At 43.6% G+C, this 18,187-nt stretch overlaps 3 protein-coding genes across 3 annotated transcripts in view; 1 reads left to right on the forward strand and 2 right to left on the reverse strand.

Annotated features, from left to right (window-relative positions):
• Positions 1-1,169: 1,169 nt before the first annotated feature.
• LOC144696048 (synaptotagmin-like protein 1) overlaps positions 1,170-18,187 on the reverse strand; it is a 29,899-nt gene continuing 12,881 nt past the window's right edge. The window contains exons 6-10 of the mRNA XM_078567253.1: positions 13,385-13,546; positions 9,378-9,456; positions 6,114-6,213; positions 5,127-5,332; positions 1,170-2,886 (exon numbers count right to left, since the gene is read on the reverse strand). Coding sequence (XP_078423379.1) covers positions 2,747-2,886; positions 5,127-5,332; positions 6,114-6,213; positions 9,378-9,456; positions 13,385-13,546 — 687 coding nt within the window. The 3' untranslated portion in view covers positions 1,170-2,746. The remainder of the gene's footprint in view (positions 2,887-5,126; positions 5,333-6,113; positions 6,214-9,377; positions 9,457-13,384; positions 13,547-18,187) is intronic.
• Positions 10,577-11,056, reverse strand: LOC144696051 (large ribosomal subunit protein P1-like). The gene has a single exon (XM_078567255.1). The coding sequence runs from the start codon at positions 10,980-10,982 to the stop codon at positions 10,653-10,655; it is 330 nt and encodes a 109-aa protein (XP_078423381.1). The 5' UTR covers positions 10,983-11,056; the 3' UTR covers positions 10,577-10,652.
• Positions 15,464-15,855, forward strand: LOC144696050 (histone H2B-like). The gene has a single exon (XM_078567254.1). The coding sequence runs from the start codon at positions 15,481-15,483 to the stop codon at positions 15,853-15,855; it is 375 nt and encodes a 124-aa protein (XP_078423380.1). The 5' UTR covers positions 15,464-15,480.

The following is an 18,187-nucleotide window of genomic DNA, read 5'->3' on the forward strand; positions in this document are numbered from 1 at the left end:
ATCCACAATCTTGGTGTAGCAGCTGCAGGACCATGAGGCAGAGCTGTATTCTGCAGAATACACTATTGCCGTGCAAAGTGTCCGGCTGTGCTCCCTCATGATATTCCCATGGGGTTCCAGACCTTGTTCATCCTGGTTTTTAATTATTGGCCAATGTTGATGAGTCGAGGCTGGTAAGTGAAAGTTCTGTACTGGGTAACACCCAGGCATTTGAGAGAGGGTCATGGGTAAGTCACCTTCTGCAGAAGGAAATTAGATTTTTCGTGGTGGCCTTATTGCTCAGAAGCAATGGCAACATAACTGTCTTCTGTGGATTGGGTGGAGGTCAGGTCTAGGTTGCTTGTGAGTGTTCTCCTCGCTTCCTCTAGCAATATGCTGATAGGCTTGGATGAGCTGGGGTGAGAGGAAGTTTATGTGGAGCATAAACAATGGTAGACCTGTTGGGCTGAATGGCCCATGCTCTAAATTCTACATAAATTCCTATGTGCCCATTTATAATAGCAACTGCCTATGTAAACTTGCCACATTGAAACATCTTCTCCTACCAGAGGAAATGCTGCAATGCTCTCTCACCCAATGTCAGCTGAGGATTAAACTTGGTCTTGACTCCTTGGTTGCAAGGTGACAAGAAACTGAGTAGTAAATAAAACTGTTTGACATGGATCAGAGACCTGGTCGCACTTGGAGAAGGTGCGTGAGTGATGGGGTTGGATACTTACCCTGGGAAGAGGCTGGAATCGATGAGGAGGAGCATGTTAGTTTAATTCAGCATTTCAGTTAATAAATCTTCAGCTCTGATCAGTGAGCAGCAAATGAAATGAAAAGTGCATAGAGTTCAGTAGAGGCAAGAATGAATTGTGCAACTCTTAACTGTGGATGGTCGCTATACCTTCACTGATGCATCCTGATAACTGAGAGTAAAGGTGACTAACTGAAGTTTAGGATTGATTGGGATGTTCAGCCAAAAGTCCACAGGATAGATGGACCTAACCAGAAAGATAACGATCAATTCTCAGTTATTAATTCATTTGAAATGGGTTAAAACTGTTGAACAGGATGAATGTTGTGGAAGGTGATGCAGGATGTACGGGTAAGGAGACATGGTTAGAGAAATAGGAATATAAAGAACAATTTCTTAGAGCATCCACAAATATCTTCAACCAGATCACTAATATTTCATTTTCATTTATTTGTCATTCAAAAATGCTTGTGGAAAATACCAAACCAGAAAGTTAAAGGGGTTAAACTAATACTAAATTATTAATTCCACAGAGATAAATATTACAACATTTAATATGAAGGCAGAGTTATCACAACAGCAAACAGGCTGGGGACAAGGTGGGGAAGTGCGGGGGTGGGGGTCTCCAGATCTCTCTGGGCTCAAAATGGAGTCCCTCTGGGGTCTTCAGGCACCAGGTAGGGAGACAGGTGTTATACTGAGAGCTTGGAGGCTCTGTAACCTTACCGGAGATGTGTCTGAAATGAGATCCACAACATCTTATGAAATCACTAAAAAAGTCACTTGGAGGGGGGTTTGTGGTCATAAAAAATCTACGAAGATCTCAACCAATGACAACAAAATGCAGGAATCTGTTCTGCAGCCACATGACAGGAGGATGTATAATACAACAATAACTTACATTTAGATTTAACCTTTAACATAGCAAAACATCCCAAGGTGCTTCACAAGAGTGTAAATCAGACATAAATTAATATTGAGCCAAAGGAAGAGATATTAGAATAAAAGCTTGGTCAAAGAGTTGGCTTTTAATGAGTGATTTAAAGGAGGAAAGGTGAAGAGGTTTATTGATGGAACTTCAGAGCATAGGGCCTGGACAGCTGAAGACAGGGCTGCCAATGGCGAGGCATGGAAATTCAAGGATGCTGAAATGGGAGAATCGGAGGAACATAGGGAACTTGGAGGGTTGCTGAGCCGGAGAAGGTATCTATTATAAATAAGATGTTAAAAGTGACAGGAATCCAACAGAAGCTTTGATGGTACATTTGATCAACGGACATCAATTTTAATGGGATAATTTCCAAGAACTCCTCAGTATCAACCAACATCACACATCAAGCCTGTTTGAAACTTTGAGCTTCACTATCCTATCTGGACAGGTTTAGGAAATAAAAGAATTTTATAGAATGGATGATAATTTCTATGTTAAAAAGATTATCATTTTTTAAAAACCTTTCAACGTAAGGATCTCTGACTGCAGGACAGGTCACTGCCAATTTACCAATCAGAACTAAAGAAATAATTCCCAGTAAAAGTTTCCTTAGAGGATTTGAGGATAAGGAGACGGTGAGAAAGAGAACGATTCTGCATGATTGGAAAAGCTTTCACATAGCAACTGCTGATGGACACATGCCTATTACAGAGCTGATGGAAGCAAGATTGTCAGAGCCTGCATGGTCCTATTCCCTAGCCTAGGCCCTGTCTAATCCAGGCCCTGTCACAGAGACCTTACTAATAGAGAGGTATCAATATGTTACTAGATGGTACAGTCCAAATTGCTACCTTTTCAGCTTAAACCCTGAAACTCATGTGTTTTTTGCTAACCCCAATAGTGCCAAACTGCTAAGCTCAAAACTCAAATTATCTCCCTGATACAGCCCCCATAGTCTCCCAGATGAATTTGGTTCCCTATTTTGGGGGCCTGTGACCCACCCAGAATATCCTTGGAGGACAGGCTAGGTCACACCGACTATTGATTATTTTTTGGAGTAGCACTTTGTGCTGTGATTATTCCATAGAATCCATGTCGGGTCTGAGTGGTAATATGGAATCCACCCACTGCCCAGGTCCCGAAAGCATTCTTTGCCATGCAGAAATCTCTTCCTCATTTGAATCCATCCAGTTGACAGGTTGGCCATAGCTGAGACCTAGAATAGGGGCAAAGATTATGTGTGAGCAGTGGGACTCAGCACTTGTCTTCATTAAGATTAACTACATGGAGCAAAACTATTATTAAATATTACACAAAATCTGGAACTGCTCCCCTCTTATTAGCACCAGATCTACAACAAAAAAAATTTGCAGTTATAAAACACAGTTAACATAGAAAATGCACAAGTACATTGATATTGTAACTATTTATTTTAGAATTGTGTCAAAACATCTGACATTTAATGAATGGCTTTGAAATGTACAGGTATTCACCGTATATGTCAGGATCTTTAATGTGCCTCTGAACCCCAAGAGCTTGATGGCTAGTTCTGGTGTTAACAGCAGGAATTTTCCTGTGAGGTGCAATTCCCAGGACAGGAAAACCACTCGCCCAGTCTTACAAGCTCTGACTTCACCATCATGTCTGGACTTACACTGGCTTAAGTTTTTGGCATTGAAATGGCCTCTGATTGAAACTGCAACCTTTGATGATGATGCTTGGCCCTTTCTGCTGCGGCATTTAAAAAGCCAGGTATCATCATTGCATTGATCAATTTATTGTTGTTGAAATGCTGGTGAGATCTATTGTACGGCACATAGCCCTTCCATTCCCACTTTGCAGCACTGCCATCTCTATAATGGACAAACAGTGGGCTCCAAGCAGAACTGGTCAGCACCAGTGGAAGGAGGTGGTTAAGGAAGTGATTGCAAACATAACTACTCCCTCTTGTCACTCTGCCAGAAAATGGCCTTCAGTCAGACAGAGTGAGAAGAGTCAGTCACATCTACACTGTGCGCCGCTTCACACAGTGCTAAATTGCTTACCATCAAGGACATGAGTTCATGCCACAGAAGCACCTCATGGAATGTAACTGTTTCTTGCATTTCTATGGAATTGAAGTACAGATCAACACGATCTAACTGAATGATGGGACAGACTTGAGGGGCTAAATAGTCTTCTCCTATTCTATCTTCCTGTTTCAATCTTCCTATGTAAATGTCACCACACCTATTGTGGTTGCATGTTGACACCTGGGCCGGATTTTCAAAATGAAGTCAGGAACCCACACCTGGATATATTCCAGGTCCTGGCGCTGTGCATGAACTGCATCGTACTTGCTATGCTATTTTTGAATTCAAATGCTCTAATTGGGCAGGAGGCAAGCTTAGTGACCAATTAGTGGCATCAAACACTTCCAGAAGGCAAGAGCTCTCTGCCATGTTGGCGGTTGCCGCTGCCTTGCTGAAGGGAACAGGTAGCTTCTTAGAGGCCCAGCAGTATCAACAGGGATGGAAGTGGCCATTATAAGGGATTTCCTAAGGGACCTATGTGGTCAGAAATGCATTTAAAATTTTTATTTTGGCAAGCCAGTCTGGTGCACATTAGTGCCCAGCTGTTGGGTTCATCGTGGGGACATTGAAAAGTTGCTTTTATCTTATGCAGGACTGAATTTTGATGGGCCGAGTAGCACTGGTTCAAGCACGATACCTGTATCTAGCCTGCACTGCCTATTTCCTCAAGCGAAACATCACCTGACTCTAGACTTGGCTATTTTTGGCCGGCCTCTCATCTTCCACTCTCGGTAAAGATGGGGTAATCAAAAACCCAGCTGCCGAGATCCTAAGTTACACCAAGTCTCGTTCATCCATCACCCCTGAGTTTGCTGGTCTACATTGGTTCCCGATTAATCAATGTTTTTACATCATTCCACGGTCTCTCCCCTCTCTATCTCTATGATGTCCTCCATCCCTTCACAATCCTCTAGATATCTGCGCTCCTCAAATTCTGACCTCCCAAGCATCCCCATTTTTAATTGTTTTACTGTTAGTGCCTTTAGCTGCCAGGGTTTCTGGAATTCCCTTCCTAAGCCTCTTTGCCTCTTCCTCTCTTTTAAAAAAACTCCTTAAAACCTACCTCTTTGTTGAATCTTTAAGTCATCTATGGGCTGTTGGGTTACTTACTGCCCTGTTAATTTGACACTACAGCTGCCACCATCTTGGTTGGAATACTTGCCTATTTCAACTGTGAGGCCACTCTTAATGTGCAAGTCAGAGTCTTATGATCTATGTAGGCTCCCAACTACAATTTTGAGGTACAAATGGACAGAGAGCAAGCAACTAACGCTTACACATTTGTAGTTCAGCATCTGAGACAGTGGTCCTTAGAGACAGTCCCCAAATACACCAAAGACAGTTTTAACTTTTCTTATGTTGAGCCAAGAGGAATGACTGTTACCTGTTCCAAGACTGAGACGCAATCCTCCCAGGAACTGGTTGGAAAAGGTATCATGATCCCAGACAGTGATCTGTGCACAGGTCTCACTCATATCTTCTGTCTGAAAGCCATCATATACCATTGTGTGGTTATAGACAGGGTTCAAATCTTTCTTTATCACTCTGGTCTTTTGTCGGCTGGACTTAGTGACATCTGGGAGAATATAACTGACAACAACAATATAATGGTACAGGAGTTAGTCACACAACATCCAAAAAAGGCTATCAGTAGCACTCGCACAGTCATATTGTGTGTTGGCATGCTGCATATTGCATACTGGTCCAGTCACACTGCATGTTGCCGCACCAGCCCAGTCGTACTGCATATTGGGATACCAGCCCAGAAGCAGTGCTTGTTGGGGCACCGCATATTGGCACAAAACTGCTTCATACAAGTATCTGTACTTCGGGGACATGCAGCATAATATTTGTCAGGATTCAGAATAAGCCCATGGACATTCTCAAAAGGCCATGGGACAGTCAGGGGAGCTGGAATGTTGGGGGACAGGCTGTCACAGCTTATCAATTGCTCAGGTCAGGGATCCAGTGGAAAGCGTAGCCTGAGTCCCTCCAGTGCCCCAGGAATTCAGCCCAGGTGGGAACAGGTGCACCAAAAAGCTAATTACTTTCTTCCATTTTCCCTGCTCCTTTATCAAGACAATCATCAGTTCCACAATTCCATCATTCCACAATAGCATTACCATCACTGAAACCCCCACTATCAACATCCTTGCGGGGGGGGTTACCATTGACTAGAAATTGAACTGGATCAGCCATATAAATATCGTGGCTACAACAGCAGGTCAGGGAATTTTGGGAATCTTGAGGCTAGTGTGATGGAATACTCTCCATTTGCCTGGATGGGTGCAGCTCCAACAACACTCAGGAAGTTCAACACCACATCCCATGAAAGAGTAAAATAAACCCATGAAATGAAAGACTGCATTACCATTTGACAAAGGAGTTGATGCCCTTGGATCGAATTGGGATGAGATTCCGTGCTTCCTTCAGCCAGATGTGCAGCTCTGCGGTGGGAGGCAGCCCCTGATCTAAAGCAGGATATTGTAGCATCAGGTACAACCTTACCTCAACCCAGATCAGCTCACCCCACCCCACCCTTCCAAATTCTGACTGACAGTTTCAACCCTTCCTGATCCCACTTCATGCAAGGAATAGTAATACAGCCCAAGGATTACAACAAACAACAACTACTTGCATTTGTGTAGTGGCTTTGACATAGTAAAATGTCTCAAGGCACTTCTCAGGAGCATAAATCAAACAATATTTGACACCAAGCCATATGAGGAGATATTAGGACAAAAGGCCAAAATCTTGGCCAATGAAGTAGGTTTTTTAAAGGACCATCTTAAAGGTGGGGAGGGAAGTAGAGAGGCTTGGGGGGAGAATTCTAGAGCTTAGGACCTTCGTCCCTACTAGCACTGTGGGTGTACCTACACCACATGGACTGCAGCAATTCAAGAAGGCAGCTCACTGCCACCTCCTCAAAGGCAATTAGGGATGGGCAATAAATGCTGGTCTTGTCAGCGATGCCCATATCCCATGAGTAAAAAACCTAGAAGGCAGAAGACATGTCTATTGGTGGGACAAAGGGATGCACAAGAGGCCAGATCTAGAGGAATGCAGAGTTCTCAGAGTATTTTAGGGTTGGAGGAGGTCAAATTGATAGGGGTGGGTGAGGCCATGGAGAGATATGAACACGAGGATAAGGATCTTAAAATCAAAGCATTGCTGGACTGAGAGCCAATGTAAGTCAGAGAATACAGAAGTGGTGGGTGAATGGGACTTAGTGAAAGGAAACTAGCCATGTACATGAAAGAAAAGGGAACAGAAGAATATGCAGAAATGTTGAGATAAGGCAAATGAGAGGAGACGTGTTCTGTACAAACACCAGCAAAGACTAGTTGGGCAAAAGGCCTATTTCTCTGGTGCATATTCTATGTAATAAAGGTATTAAAGCATATGGGGCAAAGGTGGGGAGAGTGACTTAGTTCACAGATCAGGCATGATCTCAGTGAATAGTGGAACAGGTTCATGGGGCTAAATCAGCTCCTCCTGTTCCTATGTTTTATGTTCCTATCCTGTGTAACAGGATTTGGTGCAAGTTAGGATACAGGTACCAGAGCTTTGGATTCATTGAAGTTTATGGAGGCTGGAAGATAGGAGGCCACCCAACAGAGGATTGAAATAGTCGAGTTTGAAGGTGATAAAGGCATGGGTGAGGATTTCAGCAGTCGAGCTGAGGGGGGGATGGAGACGGATGATGTTACAAAGGTGGAAGAAGGCAGTCTTGGTGATGGAGTGGATATGGTGTTGGAAGATCAACCTAAGTAAACAGAAAAAGCAAGAAACAGGTCTGAAAAATCTCATATCAACAAGTCACACTATATATATATATATATAGCTCAGGGAGTGTGTCCCATAATGAGGTTTGGTTAATGTATGAAAATAGGAATAAAAGGGTCAAACTGCAAATGGTTAGGATCTGGAATGCACTGCCTGAGAATGTGGTGGAGGGAAATTCAATTGTGGCTTTCAAAAGGAAATTGGATAAGAATCTGAAGACAGAAAAATTGGAGGACTACAGGAAAAGGCAGAAGAGTGGGACTAGCTGAATTGTTCTTGCAGAAAGATGACAGGACATGACAGGCCGAATAGCCTCCTTCTGTGCTGTAACCATTCTATGGTTGGCAATTTGTAACTAGTAGTTAGGAGCTACAAAAATCTTGGGCCTCAACTATTTACAATCTATGGCACCCAGCATGAGGAAGCAGTGAGGTGATGGTGTGGCAGGTGAATCAGAGGCTGTCCACCAGCGAAATGGCACGTTTCCCAGCAATACATGATTAATGAGGCGGGATTGGGACGATATGGCGCAAAAAGTGCCATTGTGGCATCTGGCTAAATTGACATTTTTACCACCCGCTAACGCACTTGGTGCAAATCTGGGATGATTCCAACCATTGCCTAAACAGGAGCCAATGTAGATCAAGGGTGGTGGGTGAATGGAAGGTGGTGTGAATTAGGACACAGGCAATGTTTGGGTGACCTCCTGTATATGGAGGGTAGAACATGGGAGGCTAGCCAGGAGAGTGTTGGAATAGTCAAGTCTAGAGGTCACAAAGGCATGGATGGGGGGGTTTCAGTAGCTGAAGAGCTGAGGCAGGAGCTAACTTAGTTAGTGATGCAGTGAATATGTAGTCAGAAGCTCATCTTGGGATTAAATATGACACCAAAGTTGCAAACAGTTTGGTTAAGCCTCAGACAGTTGCCAGGGAGAAGGATAGAGTCGGTGTCTTGGGAAAGAAATTTGTGGTAGGGGCCAAAGTCTCTGGTCTTCCCAGCTTTGATATAATCTATTTTGATAAGAAGAATAGAAAAGCAGAATTTTTTTATCTTAAAATAGACTGGTAAAAATGTTTGTATGCAAAGGGGTTTGAGTTTTCAGAATCACAGAAAATTAATATGCAGGTACAGCAAGGAATTAGTAAAGCAAATGGTATGTTAGCCATTATTGCAAAGTATAAGAGTAAGCAAGTCTCTTGTTCCATTTATGCAGAGCTTTGATAGAACAGACCTAGAGAACTATGTACCTTTTTGGTCTCCTTACCTAAGGAAAGATATACTTGCCTCAGAAAGGATGCAATGAAGATTCACTAGATTAACTCCAGAAATCAGAGGGTTATCCTACAAGGATAGGTTGAGTAGAATGGGCCTATATTCTCTGAAGTTTAGAGGAATGAGAGGTAATCTTACTGAAATGTATAAAATTCTTAGAGGGTTTGACAGCCTAGATGTTGAAAGGCTGTTTCTCCTGACTGTAGAGTCCAGAACTAGGGTGGTGGGAGGGGAGGATTCATAGTTTCAAGATATGAGGGTGGTTATTTAGGACTAAGATGAAGAGAAATTTCTTCACTCAGTGGGTTGCGAATCTCTAGAATTTTCCCAGAGGGTTGTGGATGTTTAGTCATTGAGTATATTCAAGACTGAGATTGATATATTTTTGGATACTGAGAGAATCAGAGACTATGTGGATCCAGGGGTGCGGGGGAAGAGGGGAACTGAGGCAGAAGATCAGCCATGTTTTTATTGAACGGCAGAGAAGGCCCAAGGGGCCCAATGCTCTACTCCTGCTCCTATTTCTTATCTTATGATTGTAACTGGAAAGCGTTGCTGATGATGTGACTGAACGTACCGTAGGTTCCCGCTGGGATGAATTTCAGTGACAAGGACAGCTGACCTTTGCTTCGGATCATGTTTGGTGGAGCAGCAATCTGCACAAGAGTAGATTCACATACTTTATTTCCACATTCATTGCTGTTTACACTTCATGTACAGTATGGGAAAAGGCATTGTGGTTCAGCCTCAGACAAACTCTACAATGGCAGATTTCAGCAAGTGTGCTGGTAGGTAGATTTGAATCTTGAGAGAAGGTCAGTGCTGGAGATGGTGATAGGAAGTAGGAACCCAATAGGCTCACTCCGTAGGTTAGTGGCAATGAGCTAAGCCGAGCTGCATTCTGTTTGATTACCTAGCAGGTTATTGTACACTTTCACTCTGCAGAAGAGTAATAGGAAATTTGACAAAGCAAAAATGGATGGATTTCCATCAAAATCTGTGGAAAAGAAAGTTCAGCACAATTCCGACCCATTTACTGAATGCTTTTGTTCATTCGCAGGCTGTTGTCAGTAAACAATTTATTTATATGGATCCTGGGGGGAATAGATTGTAAAACCACAGAATGGCATATAGATTCTGACAAAAATTATTGACCTGAAAAGTTAATGGGCCTGATTTAACTCACACAAAACCCATTCACTTACACAAAGTTCAAATTGGGCCTACGTACCTTTGTTTCACTCTCCGCAGATGCTGCCTGACCTGCTGAGCCTTACCAGCAGAAGGAGTAGGATATTTAAATACCAAGTGCTGAATTTTGCCAGCCCGCAGGTGGCTGGAAAAAAGGGCCAATAAATAGTGGGGAGCCACGCCAGAAAGGCTTCCCAATGTTGTCCCGCCACAGGGGAAATTTCCCAGCAGAGAGCAGGAGCTTGGCTATGAGGTGCATCAGCTGAAAGCAGGGTAATTAAGGGCCCAATTGCGGTCCCTTTTACAGGGCTACCAGCAATTTACTGATGGTGGAGTGGCCCCCCCTGCCATGTCAGGAGGCCAATAGCTTCATGGAGGCAGCCCTTCAGCAGCCCAGGAAGCCATCAGAGCCAGAGGATCCATGGCCCAAAGAGGAGGGCTTGGGCTTGAAAAGCAGCTTCCGCGGCCAAAATGATTCCCCCCAATGGGGCTTCCCCTCTGTCCCGTGGGGCCGACTGCCCTTGGCCATCCTAAGGTTTAATTCTCGAATACCTGTCAGTGGGAGTTTCCATTTTGAGGCATCCCTCATTGAGTGCAGCATCAGGAGCCCACCCATTGTCTTTATATTTTTTAATTGTAACAATCATGTTGCATGGCACATTTAATCAAAGAGACCAAAGCCCATTTCATCATCAGACTCTTCAGATTTCTCCTGTTTCTTCTCTACCTTTATCTTTTCAGCGGCAATAGGGGCAGCAGTGGAAACAGCTGCTGCAGCAGCTGGGACACTACCACCAGCAACAACATTGCAGATCAGACTATTGATGTCAATATTAGCCAGTGCCTTGGCAAACAGACTGGGCCAGATAGGCTCAATAGTTACACTAGCTGTCTTGATCAGGGCATTGAGTTTGTCTTCAGTCACGGTGACCCCGTCATTGTGCAGGATGAGTACGCTATAGATACAGGCGAGTTCCAAGGTGGAGGCCATGGCACTGCAGTTCTGTGGGTCCTATGGTGCTAGTCGTCAGGAGAATCTCAGTCTTAGCTTCGATCAGAAGAACCAAGCACATAATTGAACAATAATTGAACAGTGGGCCCACAAGTGGCCAGTTCAGAGGCCTCATGCAGTAAAAATCACTGAGCGCATCTCAAGCCTGATGCCAGCAAATGCGGGTTTAGGGCCTGCTTTTCACTCCAACACCAGGTTCCTGAAGCAAAATTCAGCCACAAGAGTCTGAACATGGAGTGATGAGTGGGGCATTTAAATACTGAGAGTGTGGATACGGAAAGGGAATGGTGTATTTAAATAGAGAGAATCGGGAGCAAGGTACTTTGGAAGGGAGAATGAGGAGTGGCAATGTAGGCCAAGCCATAATTTTAAAGGGGTATAGAATAGACAGAACTGAGGGTTTATGTACATAAATCTTTGAAGTGCCAGGGCAAATTGATAAGGCAGTTAAAAAAAGGGACCTTTGACTTACGAATAGAGATAATGAACACAAAATCAAGGAAGTTTATCTAATTTATAAATCATTGGTTCGGTCTTGGTTGGTATATAGTGTCTAATTCTGGGCACCAAACTTTAGAAAGGCATGTCAAGGCCTTGGAGACAGTGCAGAGGAGACTTACTAGGATGGCACTGGGGATGAGGAACTTCAGTTATATCGATAAATGGCATAAGTCCAGATTGTTCTTCTTGTGCAGAGAAGGTTATGGGGAGATTTAATAGAGATGTTCAAAAATATGAGGAATGTTGTTAAATAGGGAGAAATTGTTTCCAGTGGCAGGAGGGTTGGTAACCAGAGGATGCAGAATTAAGGTAATTGGAAAAAGAACCAGAAGAGAGGTGAGGAGAATATTTTTGTGCAGCGAGTTGTTACGATCTTAAATGTACTGTATGAAGGGACAGTGGAAGCAGATTCAATAGCTACTTTCAAATACTTGAAGTGGAAAAACTTGATGGGCTATCAGGAAAGAGGAGGGGAGTGGGCCTAATTGGACAGCTCTTTCAAAGAGCTGATATGAGCATGATGGGATGAGTGGCCTCCTTCTGTGCTGTAAGATTCTATTAATGAAAAATGAGCCCTGGACTCTGATTGGGTGTGAGATATATAAATGCCGATACCCCTCCCCTGCAATTTCACGGCATATACCATGTTTACCATGTGATGGATCAGCAGAAAATTTGATGGTGACAAAGTGCAGATAGAAAGAAAGACTCAAAGCACTTTAGAGCCAATGAAGTACTTTTGACGTCTAGTCACCATTGCAGTGCAGGAAACACAGTAGCCAATTTGCAGACTGCAAGCTCCTACAAACAGCAACGTGATAATGACTGGATAATTCATTTGTGATGTTGATAGAGGGATAAATATTGGCCAGGACACCAGAGGTAACTTTCCTGCTCTTCTTCAAATGAGTGTCATGGAGTCTTTTACATTCATCTGAGATGGTTCAATGTCTCATCCTCCAACAGTTCAACACTCCCTCAGTACTACACTGGAGCACAAAATTCTAGACTGATGCTCAAGTCCTGGAGTAGGACTTGAACCCATAACCTTTTGACTCAGACGCAGGAGCGCTACCAACTGAACCATGTTCCTGTTTACATGAGAAACACAATTCTGATTAGGCTGGAATAGAGTTTAAACTGAAGATGATTCCAACAATGCTCGTGACTGTAAAAAGCAACTTGTATTTGCAATATGGATATACATCCAGATTATCTGACCCTATTCTCTCAGTGAATTTTTGTATTTTTGTGAACTTATAGCAAGAGAGAGACTGAGCAGCATCAAGTACGTTGGAATGGGATATTATAGCATCATTGCCTCCCTCACTCCCCATTCTCCATTCTAATTAATGTGGTGTATTTAGAATGAAAGTGCAGGAAATTGGGCGTGAGTGATCATCAAGATTGACTGCTTGGATGGTGAAAGGTTGTTCCATCACCAATCTCACAGTTTCAGGAAAATCTGGGCCATTTATATTTAACTGAGCCACTAGCTGTCTTTGTACTACAAACACAACTGGTGAACAGGACAAATCACTAAATGAGCATAAATCAAGTATCATACTATGTTTCCATGTTCCCAATTAATTACATCCACTTTATGTGCTTCAACCAATTGGAAAGTTTTCTCTAACATGTGTAATACTCAGATGTCAAGCACATCACCAAGGAATATGAACATTAACTGTTGTACAATGTGCAGGCTCAGCATCAGTCACTCATGACAGTGCACATCCTGCCTGCTCTGTTGGAAGTCGCAGCTTTTTTTGCAATGAATAGCTGTTTCTCAGTCCTTAGATTGTAAATATAACTGTGTACACAGGTAATGGGACAGTATCCTGCAAGTACATGTGCGCAGGACAGTCACAACATCTTACCCGTGGCTGTAGGAGGTAGGATGTAGGTTTGATATTGCTCCAATCCCATGAGTTAAGTGGGATCTCCACCTCTCCCAGCAAGAGGTTGTGCCCAAAGTGATCACTGTGCCACACAGAGATGCTTAGAGTCCGACTCTGCAGCTCATCTTTCCCCAGTTTGTACTTTAGTAAAAAAGAGAGGGTGAATGAAGATATTGTTCCAATAACAGGCACACATAGCGAACAGGTGCAACATATTTAGAATGGATTGACGAACATCTTAGCCAGAGCTGTGGAGAACTACATGCCTCTGTGCATATGGTTACAGGAGTGTACTCGTGTCCCTGGATGTAACAGGGTTTGTGTTTATGCATTGGTGTCAAGATATATACGGTGTGTATATGTCAAAGTATATAAGGTATGTGTATACATGTAATGGTGTGTATGTTCAGGTGTGTGTGTGTCAGGGTAAATATGGCATATGTAGATGTGTGTGTCAATGTATATGTATGCGTGTGTGTGTCAGGGAATATATGTTGTATTAGGGTATAAATGGTATATATATGTGTGGGCAGAATTTTCCCCCGTCGGGGGGGGAAGTTCAGGAGTGGGCTCGTGGAGGCATGCCTCCGCTCAGTGCCCCCGATTGGGGGCACGCTGCCATTTTACATGAGCGGGCCAATTAAGGCCCACCCAGCGTGACGTCCACCAGGAAGCGCTATGTGCTCCCGGTGTGGACGGGGGTGGGTGGGGGGGTGGTGGTGATTCCCTGAGTTGAGAGTGCGCTCTTTCGTGCAGGTGCGCAAAAGAGCGCACTCATCTCCCTGAGGCTAAGTGCTGCCTCAGGGAGATCGGCTCCAAATGTAAAAATGCTAAAAATAGAAAAATAAAACTTCCCTGACATGTCTCCACTCATGTGACACTGTCACATGAGTTGGGACATGTCCATCACTTTTAGTTAAACTTTTATTAAATTTTTAAAAACCCTCATGAAACCTCATCCCGCCTGTGGACGAGGTTTCATGCTTTCTCTGAAGCCTGCCAGGGCTCCCGGCCTGCCCACCAACCTTAAGGTTGGACGGGCAGGTCCGTTAATGATGTTAATGAGTTTGTCAATGGCCTCAATAGGCCATTGACAGGTCGGCGGGTGCACAGCTGACTCAGCTGAGCCCCCGCCGACCTGAAAATTGAAATGACGTGGGGTGAGGTTGGGAGTTCTGCCCGACGTCATCCCGTGTCATTTTACATGTCGGCAAGCGGGCCCTGCCCCCCGACCGGGAAATCCTGCCCTGTGTGTGTGCGTGCTCATCAGGTATATATGATATATGTATGCCTGTGTCTCACAATATATGTTGGAGTATATATGTCTGTGTCAGCATGTAGATGATGTCAGGATGTCTCAGTGTAAAATGATATAAATGAAGGTATGAGTCGATGTATACATGATATCTATGTCAGGGTGCATCAGTATATATTTGATGTAAATGCCAACAACAACAACCTGCATTTTTACAGTGCCCTTAACATAGAAAATGACACAGGGCGTTTCACAGGAGAATTATCAAACAGGAGAGAATTGGAATAGTCAAATCTGTAGGTAACAAAGGCAAGGATGTTGGATATTGCTGAAAAGAGAGACATGTTGCCAAAGCTTTTCATCTTGCATTAATTAGTACAAACTCAAGAATACCAAATTTCAAATAATCATGATTTATACTACAGGAGAAAGGGAAATTGGTTGGCAAGTCGACTCTGATTGGCCAAGGTGTTGCCATGGGGAAAGCAACGGGGAAAAATAGGCTACCCATGCTTCTGAGTAATTCAAAATAGGTGCAAGGCTTGAATATATTCCTTTTGAATGCAGAGAACGGGTCCCTGCATATGAATGTAAGTCGCTTCTAGCAAGCATAAATGAGCCACATTAAGAGCTCAACTGATTATCTTAAATTGGTTGTTAGTGTAGCTATTAGTGTACTCAGGATTGCTCAGCTGCCCAATCACGGAATCACATCTATCAGTAGACATTTTGTTTTGCGTTTTGCAAGAACAGGCTAGTTGAGTACAGTCAGCACTCTGTCCATTACAAACAGCGAAGGATTCTGTGTCTGAAAGTGACGATGGTTGATGAGAAGAAACCAGCTCCCAAGAAGGGAGGCAAGAAAGCCTTAAAGAAACCGGTAGCAAAGGGCGGTAAGAAGCGGCGAAAGTCGAGGAAGGAGAGTTATGCCATCTACGTCTACAAAGTGATGAAACAGGTTCATCCCGACACTGGCATCTCCTCCAAGGCCATGAGCATCATGAACTCGTTCGTGAGCGATATTTTCGAGCGCATCGCGGGTGAGGCTTCCCGCCTGGCCCATTACAACAAGCGCAGCACCATCAGCTCCCGGGAGATCCAGACCGCCGTGCGCCTGCTGCTGCCCGGGGAACTAGCCAAGCACGCCGTGTCAGAAGGGACAAAGGCGGTGACCAAGTACACCAGTTCCAAGTAAAACCCCAGATCTGACTGAAAAACACATTCAAAACAAACAGCGAAGGAACATGTTGTTTGATTCGAGCTGCCAGTCGTTGAGACATACAGCCCAACTATCTGGCATTGCACCTACACTGAAATTCATACATGCCGTTGCTCAATTGTGTGGTAGGCAGAACGTCTTTTTGGACTGACGGCAGCATCCTATTAGTGGAAAATACAACTCGCATCGCCACTGCAGAGTAGCAGCATGAATGTAGGAAATAGGAGAAGGCCATTTTGCCCCTCAAGCCTGCTCCTCTGTTCAACTTGATCATGGCTGATCTTCTACCACAATTTCATTTTCCCGTACCATCTCTATATCCCTTGATGTCTTTAATATCTAGGAATCTATCAATCCCTGTCTTAAACCTACTCATTGACTGACCCTCCAAAGCCCTCTGGGGTAGAGAATTCCAAAGATTCACCACTCTCTGAATGACGAAGTTCCTCCTCACCTCAGTCCTAAATGGCCTACTCCTTATTCTGAGACAATGTCCCCGGTTCTAGGCCCCCAGCCCGGGCAAACATCCTTCCTGCATCTACCCTGTCAAGCCCTGTAAGAATTTTATATGTCATTGACACCACTTCTCATTCTTCTAAACTCGAGGGAATACAGGCCCAGTATCCTCAGTCTCTCCTCATAGGACAATCTTGCCATCGGAGGAACTAGTCTGGCAAATATTCATTGCACTCCCTCCATGGCAAGTACATCCTTCCATAGGTAAGGAGACCAGGTGCGGTCTCACAAAGGTTCTATACAAATGCATCAAGACATATGTATTCAAATCCTCTTGCCACAAATGCCAACATACCATTTGCCTTCCTAATTGCTTGCTGCATCTGCATGTTAGCTTTCAGTGACTCATGAACAAGGGCACCCAGGTCTCTTTGGACATCAACACTTCCATATCGCTCACCATTTAAGAAATATTCTGCGCTTCTGTTTTTCCTACCAAAGTGGATAACTTCATATTTTTCCACATTATATTCCATCTGCCATGTTTTTGCCCACTCACTTAGCATGTCTAAATCCCTTTGAAGCCTGTTTGCATCCTTCTCACAACTCACATCCCCACCCAGTTTTGTGTCATCAGCAAACTTGGTAATATTACACTTGGTCCCCACATCTAAATCATTGATATAGATTGTAAATAGCTGGGGCCCAAACACTGATCCTTGCAGTAGTCACAGCCTGCCGATCTGAGAAAGACCTATTTATTCCATCTCTATATGAGAGGAGCAAGAGAAAGTTGCGGGTCTAAATGACTCAATTATTTTGGGGGGTGGCTGCAGAGGAAGTCGGAAAAGTGGGACCTTATTGAAAGCCTTCTGAAAATCCAAATACACCAGATTCATTAGTTCCCCTTATCTATTATGCTAGTTACACCCACAAAAAACTTCAAAAGGTTTGTTAAACATGACTTCCCTTTCATAAATACATGTTGACTCTGACCAATCCTATCATTATTTTCTAAGTGTCCAGTTATACACCCTTCATAATAGATTCTAGCGTTTTCCCTACAACTGATGTCAGACTAACAGGTCTATCGTTCCCCATTTTTTCTCTCCCTCCTTTCTTAAACAGTGGGGTTACATTTGCTACCTTCCAATCTACAGGAACCGTTCCAGAATCTATAGAATTTTGGAAGATGACCACCAATTCATCCACTATCTCTACAGCCGCCTCTTTGGACACTCTGGGATGTAGATCATCAGGTCCAGGGGATTTACCAATTTTTAGTCCCATTAATTTCTCCAGTACTCCTTCTCTACTAATAACTAATTTAATTCAGTTCCTCATTCTTGCTAGTCCCTTGGTTCTCTAATTCTTCTGGGGGGTGTTTAGTAACTTCCTCCGTGAAGACAGACACAAAGTATTTGTTTGGTTTCTCTGCCATTTCCTTATTCCCTATAATAAAGTCTCCTTTCTCTGGCCGAAATGAGCCCACATTTGTCTTTCCTAATTTTTTCCTTTTTCAGTTTGCTTCTCTGCAAACAAAAGGAATATGTTCACGCCTTGAGCCTTTTTGAATTACCATATGGGGAGCCCATAGTTCTCTGTTGCTTTCTTCATGGCAATGCCTCAGCTTATCAGAGTTGACTTGTCACTCAATCAGCACCCTTTCAGTCCTGTGGTATAAACTGTTGTGATCATGTGAAATTTGGTACTATTGTGTTTGTCCTAATAAGTGCAAGATGAAAAGCTTCTGCAACATGTCTCTCTTTTCAGCAATATTCAAGTTCTGTAATAACAAGGGCAAGGATAAGGTTTCAGCAGTAGTTGAGTTGAGGCAGGGGTGGTCAGGTGA

The sequence above is a fragment of the Cetorhinus maximus genome, chromosome 21 (genome assembly GCF_964194155.1).
Source record: "Cetorhinus maximus chromosome 21, sCetMax3.hap1.1, whole genome shotgun sequence".
NCBI classification, from domain to species: Eukaryota; Metazoa; Chordata; class Chondrichthyes; order Lamniformes; family Cetorhinidae; genus Cetorhinus; species Cetorhinus maximus.